The sequence below is a fragment of the Thermobia domestica genome, chromosome 1, assembly GCF_964235325.1.
Source record: "Thermobia domestica chromosome 1, izTheDome1.hap1.1, whole genome shotgun sequence".
Classification (NCBI taxonomy): Eukaryota; Metazoa; Arthropoda; class Insecta; order Zygentoma; family Lepismatidae; genus Thermobia; species Thermobia domestica.
Genome location: NC_137454.1, coordinates 41,772,992 through 41,789,197, shown reverse-complemented (window position 1 = coordinate 41,789,197; position 16,206 = coordinate 41,772,992). Strand labels below are relative to the sequence as shown.

Sequence of the window (16,206 nt, the reverse complement as noted above, 5' to 3'; positions counted from 1 at the left end):
AAATCGTAATTTTAGCGGTTATTTTATGGTTCTTCGGAAAATAAATCAATCAATCAAATAATAAATAAATAAATAAATAATAATAAAAATAATAGTTCTGACACATCCATACCCTTTATTGATTACATTACTTTACTAAGGACATCGAACAGATAATAACAGGAAATACGAACTTACAATATATTAGACCTATTTGGTGGAATACGTTATTATTTTAACTCAGATACCATCTGGCACAGTTTGTTAAGATTGATTAATACTCACTTATAATGTGCTCTGGGAATTATGAAATGACTTTTATATTCCTAGTTTAAGTTCGGCAACCAATCCTACTGCCTTCGACAGCTAGACAGTAATGAAGAGCTTAGACTTCATAAATATTTTCGCATTTTATTCAGATTACTCTTTTCTCCAGACAAAACATTAAAAACCAGCAATAAGTTATTAAAGTTTTAATGATTATTACAAATACTAACTCACAACTGGGAGTACAAATACAAAGGCAGTCAACAATATAGTTTTAACTGGTTTCATACAATATGAACTATTTTACTTTACTTCGATTCACTTGCTTCCTTCTTTTCTTTAACGCTTCTACAACTTATACAAAACTACCTATGAAGAAATTTTTTTCGATAACTATACCATTTAAAGTCACACAGAGTTACATTTTTGAATGAAGCTATTTATAATTAAATCCCAATTCTTGTCGAGATATCGTTCGTTCAAGTTGAACGCTGGATGTTCTATTCTAATGTAATAAGGTCCCAAAATATTTCTTTCTACTGGTGATGACCTTTTTCTTTCTTCAGTAAAGTTGTTCTGCCCTTTAGCTCTTTTTTTTTTTTTTTTTTTTTTTTTTAAACGATATTTATTACTCTTTTTGTTGTATGGGATGAATACTGAAACCAGAAGTTGCAGTGGACTTCAACTTCAAGCACTTTCGATTTCGAAACTGGTAGGAGTGGACGAGAGAGAGAGAGATACAGGGTGTTCATTTAATACGTATCTAAAATCCACTTGTTAAATTCTCACATCTAAAAATTAAAAAAAAAAAAAAAAAATGTCCATTTGAACATGCGGCGAAAAACGCGTTGTTTCGGAGTTACTAGATGTAGAAATCGAGAAAACTGTAACTTTGAGGCTTCCTAGCTCGACAATTATTAGAGATATCAACGGCGGTTAAAGAAATATTAAAGGAAATAGTACGCTGTCTACCTCAATAACCATGTTTCACAGTTGGGTTGTACCTGCGCATATGATTTTAGAGAGAGGGGAGGAAGAGTGGAACCTATACCGCAGCTCCCTGTATTAAATCCGTTGCGCCGATACGCCCCAAACCTGAAACATGGTTATTTAGATAGACAGCGTGCTATTTCCTTTAATATTTCTTCGACCGCCGTTGATATCTCTCATAGTTTTCGAGCTAAGCAGCCTCCAAGTTACAATTTTCTCGATTTTGACATCTAGTAACTTAGAAACAACGCGTTTGTCTTATGTTCATATAGACTTTTTTATTTTTTATTTTTTTAATTTTTTAGGTGTGAGGATTTCACTAGTGGCTTTGTCTACATAATAAATGAACACCCTGTATTACTGAGTAGTTGAATACATCATACAAAAGGAAAATGAAATGAAATCTTTGAGTTTTACGTCCCGCGGTTATGCCGGTTAGGCTAAAGGAGACGGTGATAATGAGTAATGAATGAAATGGTGGAATGAAGAAAGTGGGAGGAAACGGGATAACCCCGAGAAAACCCACGCACACGGTGTTTGTCCACCACAAAGTTCACTTGGCGGGGACTGGGATCGAACCCGGGACCCCAAGCACCAGAGGTGAACGCTCTACCACTGAGCCACCGCCGCCCCATCATACAAAAGGAAATACTTTCTCGCTATCTTTCACTGTTTTTGCTCTACGGCAATCACTATTGAAACCGGAAATGGCAATTTCTGCCACTTCCGGTTGAAATAGAGAGATAAGGACAGAGATATAATCTATTCCCATTAGAAACCCGTTTTTCGCCAACTCTTACCATTTCTACTCTGATAAATACCACCAGGCAGACAGACCTAAGACTTATGCATAACATAGTTTTGAAGTCTTAGAAGTATCCACTTCAAATTACGTCAATTCAAGCTGAAATTCCCTTTCCGTACAAGTAATAGAATACATATAAAAATACAATATAAATACATAGATGGTGTCCACACAATACTCACAGAAATTAAGAAAAACAAACCTGCATGTATTAAGATATGTGGAAATGCTTTCTTCCATATATTCTTGGGATTTCCTCTGTGCTTCGCCTTGCATAAAGGCAGACAAAGAAGCCATCTCAAGTGCACCCGCATAATATAACCACGCTTGATCAGCTCCGAAATCTCTCTTCGCAGTGTGATAAGCCTGGAAAGCCATGTTGTAGTTTCCGAACATAAAGCATAAATCTGCAAGACGTCGTAACTGCAATTCAGGAGCATCTGGAGTATATCTACAATAAGAAAGAAAAATTAGTTAGAACAATAAATTGTTGCAGATTTTATTTTACATCCAACTTGTACATATAATGAAATAAAAGCAATTTACATTTCTATTGTGGGACTGCTTATTATCACTAATACTTCGCATGCCTATTTAGTTGTGAGTTTTATTAAAGAGTTTCAGCTTCAGTTCTAGCTATGGGTTTCACCAACCGCCACGCAGCAAATACATTGCATTTTCGCAACAAATGTACAGGGGGTCCCAAAAGTAATGGCGAAAAACGAAACCACTGATTCCTGGCATCAAAACAAGAAAAAAATATTTATATGACATATAGTACGGAAAAGGACAGGAGCGGAGCTAGACAGCTCCAAGTGGGGGAAAACAATTTTGTACCTGCCTACCGGAATAATGGAAGGAGCTAGGAAGAGAGTTCAGAAAGACACAAAAATCATATTGGCTTGGCATATTAAACTCATGTTACATAACTGCAATAGAGATTCTCCATACGTTATTTAGAAATTCGCCGAATGTCTGTACGGCACGAGTAATGAAACGGTGCAGTAAAGATGGATACCATACAGAAAAAGTTGTTATTCATGGCACGATTGCACGGCCATGTACAATGGGAATCAAAGCAAAGATCACTTAGTATGGTTGCATAATCTCGGGTAATGGAAAGTAGTGTACGAGATAGAAGCTTGCAGAGAGAAGGTAGAAATAATAACAGGTGAAACTAGTAGTGCCATGTAATGAAATAACTGGTAAAATTTATAACGACGTATGAGTAGGGGGGGATTAATGGGGACGTCAGCAACGAGGCTTTATGTCCCCGTCTCGAAAATCTACAACGACGTGTTGCATTTGTAACGTAGTATCTTACACAGAGTAGCACTACAAACTACTAGGTCATACGTGCTAACAATAGAAGTACCTACAGATGTTCAAAGAGTTGTCCTCCCACACCTATGCAATGTGCTAATCGTGAGTTTCGAATACATTCCATCACTCCCGGTGGGTTGCGTAACGGTTCACGCGCATCTTCAATGCGGTTTCGTAAATTGGCAAGTTCCTTTCCCTACGTGTGAGCTCCTTTCTCCCCACATTTGAAGCTATCTAGCTCCGCCTCTGTCCACTTCCGGACTATGTGTCATATAAACTTTTTTTTTTTCTTTCTTGTTTTAGTGCCAGGAATCTGTAGTTACATTTTTCGCCATTACTTTTGGAACACCCTGCATACTCTAAATAATTTTATGTCTAGTATAAAGAGGAAGTACATACTTGCATAAGTACGGTGAAACTCTGATGAAGCCCGCAGCAAGATAGGTGGGCAAAATGTTACAAACAATACCTGCAATAATAATCAATCCCCGCAACAGAACGGAAGATTACTTCAACTTCTTTATAAAACAATAATTGCTTTGATAAACCCAGCTAAAACATGGATATTGTTCTGAATGTATTAAAGCCATTAAATCTTTGAATCTTTTTCATATATTAATAACAAAACCATCTGCAAGTTATTAATATCAACAGCCTGCGGTAACTATGTTTCTGGCATGTTACTCGAATGTGTTACAGGTCATGTATAATAAATAGAGACAAGAGATATATAACACTTCCATAGATTGTTGTACTGGTTGAAGTACTGGAATACTTTGATGCTTATAATTAAGTTTTTGCTACTGAAGCGCTATACCCTATGATGTGAATAGCCAACACTTTCATAGTTCAGTTTAATTAAACATTCTGAAATGAAACCTTTATAAGTTTTACGTTCCACGGTTATGTCGGTTAGGCTAAAGGAGACGGTGATGATGAGAAACGAATGAAATGGTGGAATGAAGAAAGTAGGAGGAAACGGGAGAACATCGAGAAAACACAAGAGCACAGTGTTTCTCTACTACAAAGTCCACAAGGCGCGAGCTGGGATCGAACCAGGGACTCTAAGCACCGGAGGTGAACGCTCTACCACTGAGCCAGCGCGCCACCTTAAACATTCTGAGGAAAGGCATTCGAGTAACATGTTAGAAGCATAGATGGGAAGTTAAAAAAAAAAAAAAAAATATTACATGAACACAAAGGTCAACACTGTGTTATATTTTGAAATGTGTTCTCTACGTTCGGTTTGTTGTTATAACTAATTACGATTATTTTTTGACAGAAAAGCCTAACGAGGGGGGGGGGGAAGGGGGAGGAAATATAAACACTTACATCACAGCATTTGCAGGAGTATTCATCCCTGGTAAGCCTGGTTTATTTCCTCCGAACCATCTCTTTGTGGCACTAAACAACGACCGGCTAACACCCTTTTTATTTGAAACCTGTAAAAATCAATTATATTTATGTTTACTAAAGTAAAAAATATATACACTGAACTCAAAGACAACACAAGACTCTTACCTTAACCCTTAGAACTCATTTTTTTTTTCTAATTCGCCAACATACAAAGTTTACTCTTATTTTCCATTAAAAGCAAAATCAAAAGGGATTGAAAAAGATGATGATTTAATTAAGATTGCAAGATTTATGTCAGTAGAGTTTTTTTTAATTATTATTTATTATATTTTACAACACAACTTTGTGTTGCAATTGTTAAACCAAAATAGTTATCACAGAATTTGCTTCCGGTGAATTTACTTCATCAGTTATTCAAAAGGAAGAGCTCTTTCTCTTTTCTCTGACTTTAGTTTACCTGGTGGTAGGTTGGAGTTGAATTCCAGGCTTTGTACAAAATTGTGCTAGAACATTACGTCACAGAAATAAGTGAACTTGTAATCAGACATGACCTCAGTGAGCACACTATTTTATTTACTTTATTTACCTGTTAAGTGTTCGTTCAGTTTCTAATTAATATTTACTTAGGATTCAAATAATTCTGAACCACTTGACAGATAAGAAATTTACCTGCATTTGTAGCAGCAACACACACACCCTCCCAAAAAATAAAACTCTAAAAATATACTTTAAAACTTGGATTGAAATAATACCTTAATATGATTATAATTACTTTCTTCATGTAATTAATCATGTTTCTTCGTGTACGTATAGTTTCAGAATTGGCTTAAATGAAAATGAAATGAAATCTTTGAGTTTTACGTCCCGCGGTTATGCCGGTTAGGCTAAAAGAGACGACGATGATGAGTAATGAATGAAATGGTGGAATGAAGAAAGTGGGAGGAAACGGGAGAACCCCGAGAAAACCCACGCACACTGTGTTTGTCCATCACAAAGTTCACTTGGCGGGGGCTGGGATCGAACCCGAAACCCCAAGCACCAGAGGTGAACGCTCTACTACCACTGAGCCACCGCGGCCCTAGAATTGGCTTAAAATACGTATTTATCAAGAGATCATTACTAGAACAGAATACCACTTAAAAAATAAATAAATAAAATAAAATAATAATAATAATAATAAGAGGAAGAAGAAAAGTAACGAATTTTGTGTACGTTTCATCAAATTTGCTGTTAACAGTGTTAAACTGTAATCTGCTATATAAAAATGAAAAGAATCTCGTTTGTGATCACATCACGGGTAAACGGCTAAACCGTTTGAAATGAATTTTCAGATGTACAAATGAAATGAAATCTTTCAGTTTAACGTCCCACGATTATGCTCTTTAGGCTAAGGGAGACGGATGATTAAGGCAAATGTATGACGATAATGATGATGATGATGATGATGATGATGACGAAAGAATTGTTACATTGAGAATGCGGGATGAAACGGGAGTATCCCGAGAAAATCCACGGACACGATGTAGACCACCACCTAACAGTTTGAAACAGGAACTTCACTCCCCAAAGATAAGCGTTCTACTACTGAGCCACCGCGTCCCCTATGAATTTTTGGACGTAATTATTATATATTTCGAACTGGGATTTTTTTATGTCACTTTGATTAAAATGCATATAGTAATGTCTATTTGGTAGAGACAATAATAATAGTCCGAGATTTTCCCTTCACCAGGTTTATTATAAAACGATTCTCCATAAAATAATTATGAAGTTCTTGTAATATAAATGTTTCCAATTTAGAATTTCAGCACTCGCAAAGTGGCCCCGGTTTTGATGAAGGTAGATTAGCTTTTGTACGGACACCCGTTTGCCCAATGCGGCCTCCAAGGTGTTTGTAAAAAGCTGGTCTCACGGGGCTACTTCCTTCAGCCCAATGCAGCTTCCAGGAGTAGGTTGTAGCTAGGATTTTCCTTCGCCCAATGCAGCCATCAGAGATTAGGTGAGGTGGGACCAATGGGTCAAAATATCTGCCAAAAATTGAGTATTTCACGGTCCTATTAAGTTAGGAAGGTGAAACCTGGTACTAATCTCTTCATTAAAAATCAGTGGACCCGTGTCCCAGCATTCTTTTGAGAATTCTTGTTTTAAGGGCATTTTCTCATCACGGGAAAACCAACAGTTTGATATGAATTCTGGAACATATTACCTATCTTGGCTATTTTCTTTTTATTATGTTATTTTGATTTGAATGATCTCATGACCCCGTCAAGTTGAAAAGATGAAACACACTATATAAACTCATTAAATAAAAGGGGACATTGTATCCTACATTTTTGAGAATTTACATTTTAAGGGAAGAAGTAGAGCATTTTCTACAATTTTTTTTCTTCACATTTAAATTGATGTTGCCTTTTGTTTTGATCATGTCACGGGGAAACGGCTGAATAGTTTGAAATGAGATTTTGAACATAGTACATATGTCGGGTGGGGATTTTATCATGTAACTTTACTTAAGAAGTGTATCTTAAGGGAGAACGGGGTTCAAAATTTACGAAAAAAAAAAAAAAGAAAGAAAAACTTTTTCGGATCTTTTATTATTACACTTTCATTGATATAAATATCCTAAAGGGGAGATGAGGCTCAAATATTTTCCAATAGAAAGGAATGAGATTATATTTCCTTTATTTTTGCAGTATATACTCGCGTATTAGTACAGACGAATAGTAATATGTGTTTCTCCATGTGTCAGTTGATTACAAATGGAAAACGCTTCACTTACAAAGGAATTTACTCAAGGTGTCCCTCATATCTTCTCAACATTAATGGCAGTCGGATCGTAAAACTGCCGAATTCTTGTGTATTTGGTGCAGTGTGCTACGTATAGTATGTTACAAAGGCCCTTTAATCGTGAAATCTATTATAAGAAAGCAAATTGGCAACTGGAAATGAGAATTAAAGATAAAAAATCAGTTTTCAACATTTCAGTTCTTCCTCAAAGAAATCCATTTCATAAAGCCGGTTTTTTATCTCTGGTTCCTGAACTTGAGGTACTCTTCCAGTATCTGCCTGGTGTGTTTTGAGGTAAATCAAAGAAATGTTTAGTCAGGATGGCTGTTCAGGGATTTGAATCCCAAGTGTAATCGGGGATTTTATTCTTATTCTGTGCTCTACCTCTTTGTCCCTCTACAAAATTGTCTACCCCCCCCCCCCCCCCTAGAAATCGAAATATGAACATCAGTGGTGCTACGTGTGTAACACGAAATCCTGATGAGGCTTTACGGATTCCTTTTGTGTGACCACGAACAAGGCTATTTTAAAATAAGTAGTTTTCTTACCTGTTTGCTGCGAGGCTGGGTTTTTTAATTTCTTCCTTTTTAATTTACGTTCAATGTCCCACGATTATGCACCGAGAATAAGGTGGATGGTGATGATAAGATGGATGACAATTGTGACATGAAGAAAGTGGGAGACCCTCGAGAAAGCCCACGCACAACATATTTATCCACCACAAAGCACATTTGGCAGGAACTGTGATCAAATCATGAACCTCGCACCAGAGGTAAGCCACTACGGGTCCATAGTTTCATGTGTACAACAGAATATGAATGCTTAAATGGTATTTTAAGTAGAAATATGAATTTAAATATTACATATTAAATTTAATAAAACCAGATTTTGCTTAACACCCAATATTACCCAAATAAAACCCACTAAAAAAAAAAAAAAAAAACTGGGTTTTTCACAACTCTGATTTGTAGTCATTACTGATAATATTTATCTCGTATTTGGAACATGTGGACACGTAGTTAGAAAAAAAAAAGGCATATGTTACATGGAAGCTATCCAAGGCTTTCCTTTAATTGTAGTTATATACACACCAAGCTTTTCACAACCGACGTCAGTCAACAGTCTTTGTTTCATTCGCGTTCTCATTAAAAAATCAACTATTTACCTTCACTTCTTATTAGGAAAGCTTTCTGGAACCCAAGTTCTCCTTGCTCTCCTTTTTTTTTTTTTTTTTTTTTTTTTTCTAATTACCAAAGCTTCTTTAATTCTACCACTGATGATTTAATAAGCCTGACACTGAGTGACACTTAACATTTCTTTAGCACAAAAAAACTTTATTTCTGTGTATTAGTATACTACGTACAAGTTATCGCTTGAACAATTAACCTTATAAACCTCGATACTTTGTAATGGATCAGTGATGTAGTTTTTGAATCTCGTTAAGAGTTCTTCAGTAATTCTGCCCACATTAGAAGCCACATTTACTTGTTTACGGAGAGAAATTAACAAGCTTTACATTTATCTTAATTGTGAAGTTTAATCAGTATAGTTTCGCCCCAACGAAAACTGGGTTACTTACAAGCACATCTTGTCACTTCTTAAAAAAAATATTTTATAAACACATGTGCATGGCACGAGAAGCTTCATTATTACACCCATTAAGATCAGTGCAAAACTTATAATTAACAAGCCTCACTTTTGTTATAATTACTAAAAAATAAAGTTTCGAACACCTTAGTAACTTCATTTCTTTTACCCTTTTTCTTTCAGATGGAGTTACTTACGCTGTCCAACCAAGATGTTAAAATTCTCTCATTCTACTGTGTGTCTTAACCTATTTTTAGCAAACAGAATGGAACTAGACCATTCTATCTAAGTAAACATTTGTCTTCGTTAACAATATGAGGAACAGATTTTTTTCTTTTTCAGTATTGACGTTTATGTTTCTTGTTAACAGATTATACTTCATTTTCAGTGTTTACATTTTTCAATTTTTTTATACATAACAGTTAAGCAGGTTTCTGTGGCCAGATAACATGTGCTTTCACACACGTAAATAACAAGAAAATATACTTACAGCATCATTTAATAACCTTAACTGCTTCTCAACGTACGGCAAAAGAGCTCTGATACAGAACTCTTGCATAAATGTCCGCAGATGTTCAACGTCTGTAGAAGTAAGACACCCTCCGTGTTGTACTTGAGTAGATACCGGTCCCCACACATTCACATTGATATGATTGGGGTCTCCAAGTGGTGTCTCGGACTCAGGGACAACTTCACTCTTAATAGCACAATTCTAGAAATACAAAGATATGGTGTCAGTTATTAAAATATAAAATACTACATTAAATTATTTTCACATGGAGCTTATGATACCATACATGCGTAAAGGTAACCAAGAAAGTTCTATTGCTTTTTTACCCACCGAACATCGATATGTCTCTTAAGTAGTACCTGGAAGATCAAAACTAGTCCCCATCACCATCGACAACCTTCTGCCAACGTTCTGAAAGGACATGGATTCCATCGCAGTAGAACTTGGTGGGCCGTGAAGTGAAGAAGGTATCAAGTGCATTTAGCATCTCTGCTAGGGATTTGAACTGGCGTCCTCTAAGGTGATTGTCCAAGGAATGGGACAGGTGATAATCGGACGGTGCAATGTCCGGGGAGTATGGCGGATGCAATAGTGTTTCTTATCCAAGGCGCAGAATGGCGGCCCGGGTCATCCTAGCTACGTGGCACTTAGCGTTGACCTGTAACAGGAGGATCTCTTTGCGATCCACAAGTGCTGGCTCCAGAGTTTTGAGTTTTTCTTGAACACGGCTCAACTGCTGACAGTACACAGCTGCATTGATGCTCTGACCAGCAGTTCCCGATGCACGATGCCACAATCAGTCCACAAAAAACAAAGGAGGACCTTTTCTCGTGCAGTGCTGGTTTCGGCTGTTTTAGATCGATTCATGGGATGAACAACGATGACGGCGGCGTGGAGCTTCGTACAGGACCCACTTCTCATTACATGTTAACATTCTGTCCAGAAATGGCTCCTTCCTCAGACGAGAAGGCAAAGAAACAGGTGTCTGCTCGCGCTGCCTTCTGGCCCGAAGTCAAATCATGTAGGACCCATCGACCGAACTTGTAGTGTTTCCCAAGTTGATGGAGGTGCTGCCGAACGTTTTGTCCACTTTCACTGAATTGTAGTCACAGTTCCTCACATGTCTAGCCACTGTTCGCCTCAATTACTGCCAGAAACTCTTTATTTTGTACATGTGTTGGTCCCGGCACGCGGTGCGTCTGCGAGTGTTTCGTCACTGTCCCTTAACTTGTTGCACCACTGCTGCACTGTCTGCGTAGTCACAACATCCTCACTAAAGGCTTGGCATATCTTCCGCCCCGCTGCAGCGGCGTTTGACCCCAGTTTGAACCTTACAGCATACACGCCCTTATGACGCTCTGTGGAGTTTCCATGTTCACTCTGTCCTTACGCACATCCACGGTGTAAGTGAACTGCCACAACCAGCTAGTATGTTGGATATACCCACAACAACAACTGACTTCACCTTATCTCCATTTGCATTTAACTCACGGAGGGCCAATGAAACACAGACATCCACGAAAAGTGGCGGAACTTTCTTGGTTGCCTTTATAACTAATTTCCAATAGACTTTTTATACATAAACAAAATTGAAAATTAATTAGGAAAAGTGTGGTCCTGTTAAGTTGTATCTACGTTACTTTTTCCCAAACTAGAATTGGATTATCTTGTAATGATATTTCTAGATATACAGAAGGCAATATTGGCCATACTTTCACAGTTTTCTTCTTGCTTTCAAACTGTGAATAAACCTGGAACCTCGACCTCTATGCATTTAACCTTTTATTAAAAACAAACAATATTTATATGTAACTACGAATTTACTGTGATCACAAAAGTAGTAAGCAGAAACAGAAACAATATACGCAATAGTACACATAACACATTAAGTTACAACTATGTCTTACATAATTTTCTCCAGTACTCATAATAGTAACTTCATATAATCTACAATTATTTCACTTAACAGGTTTTGCTTATTAAAAAAAAAAACTAGCTTTTAATGATAATGACATGATACCAACAGCATACTAGGAATGTATATAGTGCGCACAAAGAAAGAGAACACGAATGACATTTCTTAAGCATGTGTTTTCTGTTTCATCCCTCTCACTTCTGGGACTTTTTGAGATCTGAGAAAAAATAAAATGAAAGAAAACAACATACACTTTGGGGTCAATTTCTGGGGTATATATTTTTTAAGAGACATAGTACAGGATAAATCGCAGTGTGTGTGTGATAGAGGTCGTTCACTGAGTCTTAAAGCGCACGCTTAACGAACCTAGACGAGTTCACATTTCGTAAGAGGTGGCTTGACACCTATTTGTACATACTTTACAAAATATGGTAGGGCACAATCAATATTAAAATAGAAGCTGTGCCCCCCAAAATATCGTGGATAGAGGGATAGGGTAGAGTTCAGTGTTTCTTTTGGTGTCGAGACTATATGAAACGTGGACCTACAGCTTAACGCGGAATGCTAACCACATGAGCTCCCACAGGTAACTGAACCCAGGTCTTCGCGCCAAAGATGTGTACGCTAACCATACAGCCACGAGAGGTTTCCTCAAGTTATCCAAGGGAATATATTACAAAATCACACATTCTGTTTTTTGTGTTTTTCAGCTAAAAGGTAACGGAATGGGGTACTCTGTAGAATAGTCATTTTAGAGTATATAAATCAAACTGAACATATACGCTGCCTGTAACTCTGATGTGGAATTTCAATGGTACAAATGTAATAGGCGCCCAGGACCTTTACGTGGAAGAACGTATTCGACAAAACTAGAGTGAAATTCATTCTAAGCGTACTAGGAGTGTAAAGTTTTCCTCTGATGGTGCCACTCAGGTGAACTACGAGTCCTGTTCTCTAGTTCTTAGATACTGTATGCTGGTTTGACTTGATAGTATCATCCGACTTTCCCTCTACTGATCGTGAACCAACTCTTGACCCTCTGCCCCAACTCTCCTGGATGTTGAAATCTGGGATGGTCTTAGCTCGCCCTCGTATTTTCCAGGTATTGTAGTTTTCCCGGTTGAAAATATGAATCTGCATTTGAAAACGAATCCTAATTTACTCTTTGCTGTACAATGTTAGTTATTCCCAAACTTAAACATATTACAGTTGTGTTTTTTTGTACGTATACATAATATTCATACAAATATTAGTATTTTAACAAGTAATTTATACTACGAGAAAACAAATTAGTTTTTTTCTTCTTACCAAAAACAATTATTTATATTTAACACATCTTACCTTATCGCTCTCCGGAGATGGTAATTGCGTCTCAATCTGAGGACTTGCAGGTTGTTTCACTGGTACAGAGTTCTCACTGACTTCCTGGGCTATCTCCAGGCTAGAGACTAGATGCGGTGCTGGAGGCCGAGTGCAATCCGCTTCATCCGAGCTACCTTCTGTTACTTTCGTCGGCATGTCTGTAACACTGCTGAATTCTGCTGGAGTTCTGGGACTACCATCATACTCAGAAGGCTCCTGTATTAACAATAAATACAACTGTCAAAAGAATTCTTTTTCTTACAAATGTACTTCTAGGCAAAACTTAATGCTTACACCATGTACAAGATTGTATTTTATGTACCTGTGTATAATGACGAACGGAGCCTACTAGGATCCTAGTAGAATCTAAATGTTTTATTTCTAGTATGGTATGAAACTGTAATATAAGCCGGAAGCAAAGTTGTACGCATTAACAGAATTCCATATTAACTTCTATAAACATTTCTTGGTTATTTATAAGGTCATAGTTTGCCAAAACAAAGAGTTCATCATACGAAAACACTAAAAAGTAAAATAAAAAGCAGAAAATTGTAGAATACAAAAATGAATATAGAATTCAAAATCTAAGTTAAGTTTCGTCCTTTTGCAACTTATGAACTACTATTAATATGAGTTTCAAGCCACGGTCACGATTTGAATCCAGTGCAGTTAGTAGGTGTACAGACCATTATCATTCAAGAGCAACTCTCACAGTATAGAACTAGGGAACTATGCCAATTACTAAAATCAGATTCTTTTAATAATAAGATGTTCATTTTACTGAAGTAAGATCATTTCTTCCTTTCTTATACAAATTTATCTTCAATAACACCGCAAATTTCCTAGCTCAGTCTTCCTACGTAGTCTGATGAAGGTGGCAGAGTAAGGAGTCATCGAAATTAACTCGAAACAGAAATTTTAGTCAAATTTGTGCACCTTCCTTGTGTTATGCGCACAACAATGTGGACTTAGAAAGTAAAATCGAAAATCAATATTCTAACTTGGTCGAAATCTTTAGGTTTATTTCACGCACGTGGATTTCTCAGTTTTGATTTTTCTATCCGCTTGTTAAATTGTCCAGACAAGCCAGAAAAGAAAAGTGAAATTAAATCTTTAAGTTTTACGTCCCACGATTATGCCGGCTAGGCTGAAGGAGATGGTGATGATGAGAAATGAATGAAATAGTGGCATAAAGAAAGTGGGAGGAAACGAGAGAACCCCGAGAAAACCCATGCAAACGGTGTTTGTCCATCACAAAGCTCACTTGGCGCGAGCTGGGATCGAACCAAGGACCCCGTGCACCAGAGGTGAACGCTCTGCCACTGAGTCACCACGGCCCTCAAGCCGGAAAAGAATAGTGTTATGTCTATATATGTGAATTATGTCATTAGTCTCTGTATAACTTCAGTGTCATGTAAAACTGTGTATGCAACAAAATGTAAGAACTTCCTAGTTACTTACGCTGATGAATATATTTTTCTCAAACTTGATTTTTTTCTCCACACGTCGAGATTTTGGATTCGAGACACCAGTTAGTACTTTCCCACGTTTCAGTACTACTTCTCCCGTGGTAGTACTGCGAAGTTCCTAGTTTCATTTAATTTGGTCTCTAGTATAGTACTTGTAACTAGCATAGCAATACCTTAACCTTTCCGAGATAAACAGCCGAGTTTGCAACGCTAACTCTGAACTCCACCTATCCTATGAGAAATAACACTCTCAGTTACCATCTATCCTAATTCTCTGCTGCACTGGATAAGTGGTGAACCCAGTAGACTTCGCGTCTAGTTTCATTCATTGATCTACAAGAACAATCCGTTACAAGGTTCATAGGTGGGAAGCCATCTACATCTACAACAGCAGATTTGTGAGAGAGAAATATGTTCTTCGCATACACAAAATTCACTACACTACATTAAACACTCTGCATTTCCTAAATGTTTAATGAAAGACTATTAAACTCAGATATAAAACATACTTCTGTGACAAGCAATTCATTTCTACGAAAAGACAAGATTACTAATAAGAGACTGGTAAAGTACGTGTGTCTTTATGCCACTGAATATTGTAGTATTTAAACTCTATCTTCATACCCATAACACTGTCATTAAGTTGTGTCGTCATGGTGGACAATGCTGTGAGGCTTACGCCTTTATAATAATCCGAAGTACAAAATATTAAATAATTTTACGCCAGTGCGTGATCTTAAGGAGAAACTTAAAACCCCAAAACCACTATTAAGGCATGTTGTCAGTAATGTTACCACTTTGAGATTCCTGACACACACAAGAAGTGCACCAGAAAGCAACAGTGGAAGAATTTGCTATTTGTCTCATTTGACACTTAGCCACACAATTTAAGTGTGTGGAAGCAACACAGAGACAAGTTTAGTTCCACTGGTGCTGCATTAGCTCTAGGCTCTCTGTCACAATCCTCTTCATAATCCTTCTCATCAAGGGTTGGTTGCCGTCCATTATTCCTCTTTTCTTATGACTTTTTGCCACGAGAACTGTATATTGTCATCATGTTAAGCACTATTACTCTCAATATGCGTAGTACACTGGCAGCATTGGATACATCTGCTGCTACTAACTGTACACTCACAGCTTACCTTTTTTTGAAAATTAGGGAGGTCTTCTCACACTTTGCACCAACTACGTCTGACTCATTGCACATGAATTGCTAGTACAGCACCTCGCGTAGGACTCTGGGCTTTCGGCATCTTTGGCCATGTTAGTTCGTCACGTATGAAGGATGACGTCCGTCGTTGATCACACTATCCGAGGAAAGGGAACGAAGAAACGATTGGGAAGGAAGGAAGGAAGCGGCCTGGGGTCTATCTGTTAGGTACCATCCCGGCACTTGCGTGGCGTGAATGAGGAAAATCTCACTCAGAATGAGTGGCTTGGAAAAGCTTTTCCACTTTTTTGACCGAGTATCCCCACTGGGGATCGAACCCGGGACCGCACCAAAGACAAGAGCTACACCGCCTCACGTACTACCCAGTCCTGACTAATACAACAGTGACAGAAAAACGCTGCAGTGCACAAACGTTCAATGTTACATGTAGTGGTATCACGTGTACAGCACATGAAGTAGTTCAGCTCTTCTTAATTGATTGCAGAAAACCGCTTCTCGCTATCTATTAGTTTCTGCTCCAGAGCGATCAACATTAAAACTAGAAGTGGTTGACTTCTAACAGTTCCGGCTTGAACATGAGTTTAAGAAAGAATATGGTAGCTATTCCTAGAACGGTAAATTGATTACAAAAAACACGCTTCTCACTATTTCTTATCGTTTTTGCTGTATGCAGATCAACACTGG

At 37.6% G+C, this 16,206-nt stretch overlaps 1 protein-coding gene across 1 annotated transcript in view; it reads right to left on the bottom strand.

The window, feature by feature from the left end:
• Positions 1–16,206, bottom strand: part of l(3)76BDm (trafficking protein particle complex subunit 8 homolog l(3)76BDm) — a 117,061-nt gene that overhangs the window by 55,050 nt on the left and 45,805 nt on the right. Inside the window, exons 7-10 of the mRNA XM_081756935.1 lie at positions 12,862–13,098; positions 9,585–9,806; positions 4,697–4,806; positions 2,244–2,492 (exon numbers count right to left, since the gene is read on the bottom strand). Coding sequence (XP_081613061.1) covers positions 2,244–2,492; positions 4,697–4,806; positions 9,585–9,806; positions 12,862–13,098 — 818 coding nt within the window. The remainder of the gene's footprint in view (positions 1–2,243; positions 2,493–4,696; positions 4,807–9,584; positions 9,807–12,861; positions 13,099–16,206) is intronic.